Source organism: Sipha flava, unplaced genomic scaffold (assembly GCF_003268045.1).
Source record: "Sipha flava isolate LNK unplaced genomic scaffold, YSA_version1 48_pilon_pilon, whole genome shotgun sequence".
NCBI classification, from domain to species: Eukaryota; Metazoa; Arthropoda; class Insecta; order Hemiptera; family Aphididae; genus Sipha; species Sipha flava.
Window position 1 is genome coordinate 773,022 of NW_020273306.1, and position 12,672 is coordinate 785,693.

Below are 12,672 nucleotides of genomic sequence, written 5' to 3' on the forward strand. Positions count from 1 at the left end.
TGTTCATCAAGTACTGAATTTTCTCGACGATACGAGAATATTGTATATTGTATATTTTCAAATAGATTAACGTTTAATGTAATGGACGTATTTTAATAAGAAGCACATGAGCTATTGTTTATGTATAAATAGTTTTCGGTGAAAAAAAAGTCTCCGAAGAGTTAAACACTTTTATTTATCTAGCACGTAGAAAAAATTACGCATTTAGGTAGAATATGAGATTTTCATCGACTATAATATAGGTCCTAAAACAAGTGATTTGTTTAACGAAAAAAAAAATATTGGTGTATAAGCCTTTTATTTACAACTGTTATTGATTGTTTATTATAGTAAATTTCATTTAAGCATTATTGTGCGTTCTGTTTACCAAATGATGACCTGGAACAACGTATAATAATAACTGTGCGTTGTATTTAAAATTTAAAATTTTTTAATATAAGTAAACATTTTCTTTACTTTTCAATAAATAATTCTGTTTATCGTGAGCTTGTTTGTAGTGTATTCATATAATTTCTGTCACAAATATCATAACGTCCGCTTTTACCATTTTCTTAATACTGAATACTTATGCAATACAGTTTTTCAGAATCAATGACAAATTTTTATATTTTAGTCCACTTATTTAGTTTCTCGACATTCGAACGATTCAAATTTATATTAATGAGCCGTAAAAGTGGGATAATACACTTTCATTGTGATATTTTGTACCCTTTGTATGTTTGCTTATATCGAATTATTGTGACAATATTATGATCTGACATTTTCTAATTTTTCAACACGTGTACCTACTACTTATATGTTTTTCAATCGCTTAAATTTCACAATAATAATCATGTGTGTGTGTGATTTGTGTTAAGTAAGAACCAGATACTTAAAACAATCAAACTGTAAATGGTTATAGGTATTAATTAATTATTCAAGTTAAACGTTTAAGTCTGGATGTAAATTATTTATTATACATTATGTTTAAATAATCATTACAATATATTTCGTATAAAAAAAGAATATAGAAATTATTACACTCTATGTATAATCACAGTAATCACCCGCTAATAGAACTATACATCGAAAATCGTAAATTATATGGATATACATCCTACTAGACAACCATCTATTCGACGTATTCCGCTTTACGGGTTGTATACGTTTGTAGCTTGATTATGTGAAGGATAATATTAAAAATGTATGCATAAATATTACATTCGAAATATTATTACTTAAATATTAATTGGGTTAAAAGCGTGTCTGTGAGATCATAAAAAAAAAAAAAAATAAATAAAAAAAATACGTGAGCAGTTGCTGTGTATGTGTCCATAGAAGGTCCTCTTCTAATTTCGAATAATTTATTTGTATATATTAACTTATTAATCATTACAGTAGGTGTTTTGTGTATAATACCATAGTAGCCTAGTAGCCTTTAGCCTATGATGATTAGCAGTATAAATCCGACGACTTGTGCATAAACTAGTTTTCAGTATTTTATCGAAAACCGTACCAGTACCTCGACCATCATAATTCCGTGATCAATTGTATATAATTTATATATATATAGATAGATACTTTCGCTGTTGTCTTAAGGTTATGTGTAAGATGAATTCTTCAAAACCGGAGTAAATGAATTGAAAAACGGAAAAAAAAGAACGATACGGACTGTTTTCACTTTTGGAAACTTGTTTTTGTCACAACCGTACGCACACAAACATATATATATATATATATATATATATAACTGTTATATACTGTGACTGTCAATGCTGAGGTTTACATGCGACTTTTTACACGTTTAACTCTGGAAAGAAACAAATTATTACAGATAAGAAGAAGAAGAAAGGTCAAATCTATAATATATATATATATATGTATGTATGTGTTTGTGTGTGTGTGTGTGTGTGTATCTATGCACTTAGTGTTCGCGTTACGTTTGAAAGCGATTTAAGTATTTACAACCATTTCCATTCGCTTATAGAAATCATAACCATCGTCTTGTATGTAATACAAATGTAGGTGAAACACATCTTAAACGTTCACCGCGACTAATATAAATGTAATATAAATGTATGCTGTTCATTGTAAGCTGCTTTGGCAATCATTTTTATTTACGTATTTAAACGCAGTCAAGTCAAACGAACAATCATAATTACAATAATTCACAGCCTTGAGGCGGTATTAAATTAACATTGAAATATGTCAACAAAATATATGAATATTATCGAATCTGATCAAGAACAGGTGGATAGTATATATATAGATAAGCAATTTAATTTTTTAATATTATAAATCAAGCCACAATAACAAAGTTGTTGGATTTTAGTATTTTAACAAATATTTACATAAAGAAGGTGCTTAATATAATGCTGCGCATTTTTTATAGAAATAAATATTATATAGTATAATTTGAAACATATGAAGATATTTATATCAACATTTTATAAATTAGTCAGTTTTAAGAATCTGAATATGTTTTTGATATTGTCCGAATCTGGACATAGTTTTTCATGTACATGATATAAATTTGTATAAACTATATTATATTAAATTATATCGGCGTGATTCAATAACTCTCTGATAGATCGTGTATGTAATAATAAAAATGTATCATTTCATTTCAAAAAATTAAAAAATAAAACTATGACTGATGATAGTTGAACGAAATATAATTGAAAATCATTTTTTTTATAAAAATTACGTACATATATTGGTTTTGTGTATATTTTTAAGTATTAACGCATATATTTACGTATATTTTCTTCGTTAACCGTGAATTATTCATTGACAAACCAACAAAGAATTATATTATTAAACGGTATAAAAGTATTGGAGTCTATGAAAAAAAATTATTACGTATTTCAACTGATAATTGTGTTAAAACAAATATGTTCACTTTCTTAAGAAAATTTTTAACTGATAAATTGAATGTGTTATATTGCATACTCGAGAAGGTTTTGTCGAGAATAAAATATTGCTTTTTTGAGAATTATAAGTAATAAATTGCAAATAAATTGAAACCAATACATTTTCCAAATTAATGATACTTATAAAATAAAATTACAAGTGATATATTTTACATTTAATACAATACGAAAATTCTATACACGCTGTATTAGTATTTTTATCAGTAATTGATTCTCAAAACAAGTAAATATACCAAGTATTCAGTTATTTACATTATATTATGAATAAAATTTGTTGAATTTACACAGTTCTTTTAGAAAGTTTTCCAGTAATTATTTTATAAAACACATTTTCAAGAAGCCATATCTTCTGAAGATAATTATGATTAGCGATAGTAAAATGTGATATACACAAATTATGTTAATATTTCTCTTGTTTAAAAATGAAATGTAGTGGTCATGTGTTATATGAAATGCAACCGCGAATATTTAATATCAAAACAAATTGTTGTAGGAAAAATAAAACACTTTATAATATGCTTGGGTATTAATTTGTTTATTTAATAAAAAAATAAAATAATAACTATTGTAATAGCCTTATGATACTCCCAGGCGTAATTGTGATAGTTATAATTTTTATGAGTCATATGACTGTTATTCGAGGTACCACTGGTTGGTAAAAATTAATGTAAATTAATACGTGTTACCATTATGACGATGATGACAAATAGACGGTTCAGAAATTTGATTATTTTATACTAATAATTCTGTAGCAGTTAAACAATACAACTACGGTCGTTTTGTCTACTAAAGTATATATTTTAATAGTTTTTAATTATTTATTTATTTTTTTTTTTGATAGGTTTTTCTATTCTCATTAATCGTTCGTGCCGATACACGAATAATGTGTTCAAAGGTTACACACGTGATTTTCTCTCAGGATTCTTATAATAAACAACTGATTGCTTCCACACGTATTCGACTAAGAAAAATGGCCAACATTAGATTTACCTTTTCCGATCTTTTCTAAGAAAAAAATCTAAAATTAAATTAAATTAAAAATACTTCTGTACAATACCATTATTAAACCTCTTTGATTCTATGATAATCAAATCTGAGGCTATTAAACTATTAAGCATTCGTTCCATTTGGTAATTAAAATATAATTCTTCATATTATTACCTTAGATTAAGAATATAAGATAATTACCGATGCCCCTAATATATAACAAACCAATTTCTATGATATACAATTAAAAACTAAACGAACTTATGAAACTCCTTTACAATAACGCTTTCATATTAAAGTAATATCGAATATTAACTTAGCATAATGTTTAAGCTATATTTTCAAACCTTATTCCAGTATGCCTTCCTTGTGTTACTATTTTATGGTGAATTATTAATTAATCTGACAAAACAAATTTATAAAAAATTATGCCTATTTAACCTACTCTTATTTTACGCTTGGGGTGTTACCAATAAATGACTAATCGTATCTTGCGCGATTCGTATTATGAATGTGTAATTATAATTGTTATCCTAATGATTGATACAGATTTATACGTTTTTAGACTATCTTATATCTTTTGAAAATCAAGTTGGAATAAGTTACTTCTACGCACGTACAAAACTAAATAGCCTAAAGCAACCTAGATGAGGCTAGTTTTAATATTTACGTTTGTTCTTACAAATGAATCATTGAAATCGTGTCGCTGTGAGAATTATCGAAATAATCGATTCTTGCCTATTGATAGTGTACTATCAGTATGTTGGGCGGATAGGCAACAGTTGTACAGAGAAAATTTGTTGTTGTATTAGATCTGTCTGAAACAAAGTTCATGATTTTATGAGAATTTAAAAAATATTTTACGCTACATGGATGCATTACGAGCGCTGAGAATGACCCGAAGTAGACGAAAGTGTAGGTACGAAAGCCCGTAAAATCTCGAGAACCTTTGTGTTTTTGTGTGACCCTTAGGTTGCAATGGTAGTTCTTGAAAATATTGAAAATGAGTTTTTGGTATTATAGTTATACATGATTAAAGACGTTGTTATACAAAAAAAAAAATGAAATTGGAAAAGTGACCAACGTGATAAGTACGCAACAAATTGTTGGAAACAAGTTAATTTTAAATTGCACCATTTGTTTTTGAGCGAAAATTGATAGTTTTACACGAATTATTTATCGATTTTTGTAAAATTTTTAAACTATAACATATATATTTTGTATGACAATTTCTAGTACACGTGTAACCAAGTTCAAATTTATCATACGAATATGTGAGCTCCTAAGAAGTTAAAATGTCGGGTCTTCGGGAAACGATTATTTTAGTTGTCATGGGGCCCCTATGCAGGTGCCTACCTCGTCTATGATAGGTAAATTGGCTCTGCGTCTGACTGTCGTTACGAATTCGTTACAAATATTCACTCGATGAGCCCCGTGTACAATTTTGCTATTATTGTTGTTTTTATGATAATTATCAATGCTGTCTTGTAATTCCGAAACGATTTTAGTTTCGCAGCATATTGATAATCGGACAATGACGACGCATGCAGTTTACGCGGATTAAATGCGTGGCGCACGGCCGTGCTAAAAACTTCACGCGATCATGACCGATTGACGACGACTTACCCCTTCGATCTGGAATGACATGCGTGCTCTCGTGTCGAATGGCTTACTGAATCACAATTTAGATCAGCGGTTCCATAACTTTTTCGCGTTACGCATCCCCGAAATAAAATCAATCGCGCCTCCAATAGAACATTTTTTATTATTTTATTATAAGTAAATTGTCGATTAAATAATAAATATATGGCAATGCAATGTACAATATAAATATTCGTCTTACGCCTTCCCTAACAATTGCTTGCATCTTCCAAGAGAGGCATGCCTCACAGTTTGCAAAACGTTGACTTAGATAATAATATAAATAAAATACGAGTAGATGGGCATTACCGAAAATAATGTGCGGCCGAAGAGAGAGCATGTTACCATTATTCTCAGTATATATTAACAAATCCAGTGAAATTAACATGTTTATTAAAGTTTTCATTGATTTTTAACCTGGATATTTTTCTGGAAGGATGTTCTCTGAAATATTTATTGTTTATGGTTTGGCATTTTTAAGTATCCTTAGATAATTACTCTATAATTAGATTTGATTATTTATATATAATTACATAAACACACTAACACAACAAAAATATACAAAAAAAATTACTCATAAAACCAAAATTACCAAATGGTAAAAGTGCAAGACGAATATCGGCAGCCCTATGAAGCAAAATGTTATATGCAATTGGAGGTATTTTATATCAATAAGGTAATGTTCAACAAACATTTTTGCCTTTCGAATATCATTTGTTTCAAAAGCATCTGTGTTTATTACAAATTTAATTGCCATTATAAACAGTTTTTTAATAGTACCACTGTCATATTAATGTTTAATTATCACACTCTATATCCCGCTGATATTACATTCGGTAGACGAACAATGTATTACAGATATCTTCTGCACAATAAAAGTCTACCGATTATTCTATGTATCACAGAATGTCAAATCTGATCTATGGATTACCTCAATCGAGTTTTAGCACTTGTAATTGAACAAATATAGACGTATGATAATTGATCGGCGTAAGGAACTGAACTATAACGAGATAAATCGTTGAATTTATAGAACTTGAATGGTATCGTACATGCCAATCGAAGGGTATTATCATTTTGTAACTTTATACCTATATAGGATTTCGTTCCAAAATTGCTTGATTTTTTTATGATATCTTATAATACTGATGAAGGGAAAAACGCTAAATCCTGCTGTATTTGATTGTTAATTAGTTTCTTCATTCTATTAACTAATGATCAACATCATAAAATGTTACGCAATAACTTTTTTACAGCAAACGCTTGTCGTATCTCTCTACAATAATGTAGCCACCTATGTACATGATACATACATCTTATACACATAATATAATGTTGAATTTTTTTTTTTGCGTTTCAGCCGACGACGACGGGCTACAGCGGCAACAAAACGATCGCAAACGCCAATAACACGAGCGGCGACGGGCAACTGGACGGCAATGGGTACAGCGACCAGAACGGCAAGCCCAGATTCATAGCAGTTACCCGGTTGGAGGACGTACAGGCCGTCCGGTGCGCAGAGTTCCATCCACATGGTTCCGTGTACGCGGTCGGATCCAATTCTAAAACTCTCCGGATATGCGCTTATCCAAAAGTGACGGACATCAGGTCAGTGGCTTTCAGAGACTTTATCGTCGTATTTTAGAGATATGGCCATGTAGGGTATAATCATATATTTAGTTAATATATGTATAGAAAGAGACAGTGGCGTATACAGAAAATATTTTTGGGAGGGGCTACTATGGACAGAGTTAAATTACCACTGCTCTATAAGAATTACTAACAAGACACAGTAGGTACTTATCTACATTTCATTTACAGAATGTCCCAAAGCGATTTGACGTTGGACGCAAATTCTAAATAAGCATAAAGCTTCATTAAAATAATATATGTTTAAAATAATTTTCAACTGTTTTAAAACATTTGGGGGAGGCTGTAGTCCACTAACCCCCTCCCCTATATACGCCACTGGAAAGAGATTAATGCTCGTCAAGACCTTCTCGTCTCTGTAGTTTAATTCGATCCACACAATTTCTACACATTATTTGTGTGCGTTAACCGATGACAAACAGACTCGCGCAGGGGCGTAACTAGGATATTTCTTTTGGGTAGGCCCACTATACAATTACTCACCGACAGAAATGGGAAGTTCTCCGATTTTTTTCCCTACCATGATTTCAAAGTTGTCAATGATTCTTATTTATCTGTCAATTCTTATAAATAATTGAATAATAAATAACAAATTAAACGAAAAAATAAATAGATAATTTCAAAAAATGCAATTTTTATTTAAGTACCTAAATATGAGAGTCTTATAATAATTATTGATTATTATTGATTGATTATTATTATTGATTATAATTATTATTAATTATATTAATAATAATATAATTTATAATACAATTATAAATATTTATTAATATACGCATTTTTAATTTATTCTCAAAGTAAAAATTCTAATCTTTTTGACAGTAAACTCGTCTATAACAGCTTATGGGTTATCCATAAATTTTCAACTTATTTTCCTTTCTAAATATTATTGGTTTTTTTCTAGAAAAAATCTGGATAGGCTCGGGCCTACCAGGCCTACCTACTGGCTACGCCCCTGGACTCGCGGTGCCCTTTTATCTATATCGTCGACTATTTGCTGTAAGCGACACTTGCTATCTAGCGTTGTAGATACTGACGCTCTGTTGAATCCATAAATAGTCTTCATTATAGTGCATCGTAATTGTATAAAATCGATGATCAAACTTTGATGTAGGTGACATTCTTGTTAATTGAGTGAGCAGTAAGCGACGTAATAATTTTGCGTTAAGCGCCCAATAATTTTTTAACAATGAGCTATACACCATAATATGACGTCATATACTTTTTACAAAATTTATGTAATAATAACGTATTTTTATGTATAACAATTTAATTCGTCGCTTACGGCATATTTTTTATGTAAATAAATTAGTGGTGTATAATAAATAAGAAAAAAGTGCAGTGATAACGATTTTTAAGTTAATTCAATTTAATCTTAATGACTGTGACAACTAGAAAGTTAAGAGCTGATTTATAACGATTTAAACTACCAAATATTTTATGATAACAATTATTGTTTCTTTTATCAATGATGATAATAAATTAATCATCAAATTTGATTAAGAGAACCTGGATCGTATGAGGTAACAATATTAAAGAGTTGTTTTTTTAATTTTAATCGTTATTCAAATTATTAAGAATTTTTTTTTTTTTATTGTATTTCAATATTAAATATTTTGTAAATTGTATTGAACGAGTTGTATTTTGATTATTTTTATTGATCTAGTTGTAATATTGTGTTAATTTTTATTTTTAATAAAAAATAACATTTTTTTTTAAAAAAAATAATTAAATATTAAAATTGATTAAGAAAAAAACTTGTTTAAATTGACATGTTATTCGTAATGACGTGGGTATGTATCACTTAAAATATTTTTTGATGGCGTTTAAAGTATTTTTTTTAGTAAATTACCTAAAAGATAAAAGTACGAGTAATCAAATTATAATGTGGTAAACGCTAAAAATATAATTTAGACACTTACAAAAGAATTAAAAAAATAATATATCACTATAAAATTTAATTTATCTTAAAGATTAATATAATTGGTATATGAGAAAAAAAAATGTAAGGACTATCTATAAAACTACAAAAGTTATACTATTTTGAAAATAAAAATAAAGACAAAATAGTTTTTGGGTTCCTCTGAAAAGTAAGAAATGTGTCACCAAAAAGCTTTTTAACCGACGATATGTTAATTTGCTGACGCATCAATCGATTCTTCTTGTCTGAGGTCGCACTTACATTAGATCCGTATTTCTTCAGATCCTATCCAGCCATCGGTATCCGATGACATCCAACATGAATACCTACATTGGTTCCGACGTGATCCGTTTAACTAACTACAGTCTGTAAAGTCAGTTTTAATGAAAACGTGATAGTGACATAATTGATTCTTATGATTTCTTTATGCTGGTTTTTGCTGGGGTTAACATTTTAAAGAGACATTGAATAAAGACATCAGTTAATTAATTCAATTTAGATCGACCTAGAGGAGAATTTTTCACAACTTGCGTACCTATTCGTAATTACCCAAATAAGTTCAAGGAATACCACAGTATAAGTATTGAAGCCTTAGACTAATTTCTAGAAGGAATAAATAATGACATAACTATTCAATCCAACTTCAGAGTATGTGTCAGCTCAGTCAAGTTTACCTTTTACCAGTGACGCAACGGATTTAAAACGTCGAATTGCAAACATGTTTGATCAGATGTTAAATCGGATAGTATTGGGAGGCCTCAAGAATCTTTAAATTAGAATCTTCTTTTCAACAATTGAAATATTTTTGAATTATTTCAATTATTATAGGCCTTTACATTATGATTCAGTCGTTAGTTTTTCTTCCGACATCGTTCGACCGTCGGACGACGTCAAAGTAGATCGGATTGAATGGGGAGAAATACGGATCTAATGCTTGTTACACACTATATGAGTTGATCGGTCCGATCATCATTTTGTTGATCAGGACCTGATATTACAGCTAACCTGACCAATTTATCCTGTTGATTTGACTTAATCATATAGTGTGTAGAAAACTTAACATAATGTAGACTTAACCTATATCGTGGTACCGCTCTTTAATAATATTATTATAATATTCATTATAATTAATATGTGCTGACTGATATTTGTTATTATTGAAACGTGTGGGATACACGGTAATCTCCTATTGTTTATAGTTGGATTTTCCTGCACAACATACAGACAAATTGATTTAATTTCTCTGAAATCGTTCCGTCCGTTATAGCAATTTTCGCGTTTCATAGTCATTATTTCAGGTCCCGATATTTATCTGCCGTCCGTATAAAGAAGTCGGAAATAATATTATTATATTGTTTTTGTGCCTGTGTTTCGACTTTCACTACTGTTAAATAGCGTGTAAAATATTAAAATTTTGGCGCTCGCCATCAAAGTCTAGAATCTATCATATTTTCAGTAAATGTGGACTATAATTTTACTACTCTTATGCGCTCCATGATGTGTTCACTGTGTTCATTTATTTTTTGCCAAATTCAAATAGCATTTAATCAATCGGATAGGGCGTTTGAAACTACTATGTAATAAACGTATACTGTTTCTTGCATAGTTCAATCATTATCTACTCTTAGTCGAAAGTCGTTCGCTGACGTGTTACCCATTTAGTTATAATTTGGTTTAATACAAGTACAACGTATTTACGTATGGAATGTATATTATAATATAGATACACATTATTTAAATCTCGCTGTTTACATCACACGCATTATTATTAGAAGTGTGAAATTGTTTTTAGATATGTTTATTATACATCGTACTGCACTAAATTATATGATTATTGTAATGTACTTGTAATTGAAATATTCTCTTTGAACTTAAATTTTTAAAAAAATTTTCTACTTTCGACGTCAATTAAACAGGTAAATTAAACCAAATTCAATCATCCATTAAAACTGTTATTTGAAATACATTAAATGAATAAATATGTATAATTTTCGAGTATCACAAGTCTAAATATCTCCGTGTTGAAAAAAAACCTATTCATTTTAGTTGCATTATTATATTTGGTCTATGAAGTCTGATTTCCGATCTAGATAATATTTAAAGTTCAAAATACTAGAAAATTAAAACAATTTTAAAACGTTTTTAATATAGCCATCAATTCATGATATTTATGTTAAGTGTATAAATAAATACTAGTTTTGAAAGTTTGGAAATTTAACGATAACAAAAAAGAAAAAATTCCTGTAGGTCAATCACGTCGTTGCAAAAGATTATTAGTCGCACAAACTACGCCGCGTATGTTGTATAATCATTCAAGAATACTTAAATTGTTTCGCGCACTATATATGTATCAGAAACTGGGGTTTTTGATACAATATCATTTTATTACGATTTTTTTATTATTGTCTTTTTTTTTATTGTGCATACGATGTGTGACCGTTGAGCAATATTTCTCAGTACAAAACCCGAACGATCTACCGTCGTGTCTCGTGACTTAAAATCAGAACGCGCGTGGGTGTATATAGTTAACAATACGTACAACGTAATAATATCTACGCGTGAGTTTCATACGCCTGCAGGTGCCTATATTATAATAGCTTCGAAAACGACTGCGATGCTTACACGTTAGTATATTATTTTAAGCCCAAGATCTGAATTGGTGTGTGTTTAACGGACAAAGCAATGCTATTGTTAGTATGTGTATCTACTACTGTTGTGTCATGATGGAACATGCATGTGCTCGAGCAAGATTTGTTGCTGAATTTGTGCTGATATTCATCAGTTTTAACGACTGAAATTGGCTCGAAATTCAGAATATTATCATGCTTCCGTGAATTGCGTGTGCTATGTTGAAAGCCTACGTATCGAAACGTATTTAATGTAAGGGCAGCAGTTTACAGTTTGTTTTAAATTATTATCTTTAATAAAATTTCAAACAATTGAATTACGTTTAAAGTATATATTCGTGTTTATGTCGTTTGATTGTTGGTTTACCACTAATGTCTTTATCCGTTGGAAAACCTGAACGGACGGTGTATTATAAATTATCAATATTTGAGTCACCAACTGATTGTCGTCATCTACCATAACTATGATAAAACTTCATTTTACAATTTATATTTTTTTCATTAAAAAAAAAATTAAAAAAGCATCTGAATATTTTTTCAATTTTATGTGCAGAGTGTTAAAAACAATTAAGTTGTATTTAATTTAACGACTATTACGTTTAAAAATTGTTATCATTAACTATTCTATATTTAAAAGTAATTATTTGTTTCGTTTTCCCTTGTAGGCTCGTTTAAGTATGTCATAAATACCGTTTTCGTGTGATGTTTGTTTAGATAGCTTAAATGTTGTAATCATAGGATGATGTATCATTTAAAATTTAGCTATAAATGTTATTTACTCTTCAGTGTCGAAAGAAATCCAACGTTATTTATATTCAATTAATATATAGAAGATTCGTCCGGTTTGTAGGTTAGTCATAATCGCTGTAATTTACTCGATTTATTCGGTAATGAACCAGCGAGGAAACATAATAGAAGAAAAAAAGAAAAGCCC

The 12,672-nt window shown here is 29.3% G+C and overlaps 1 protein-coding gene across 5 annotated transcripts in view; it reads left to right on the plus strand.

Moving 5' to 3' along the window:
* The window catches only part of LOC112690129 (WD repeat-containing protein 47), a 60,479-nt gene that overhangs the window by 34,079 nt on the left and 13,728 nt on the right, over window positions 1–12,672 (plus strand). For all 5 annotated transcript variants that reach the window (XM_025564060.1, XM_025564059.1, XM_025564061.1 and 2 more), the window contains one exon: window positions 6,901–7,148. In XM_025564060.1, the coding sequence (XP_025419845.1) occupies window positions 6,901–7,148 (248 nt within the window). The remainder of the gene's footprint in view (window positions 1–6,900; window positions 7,149–12,672) is intronic.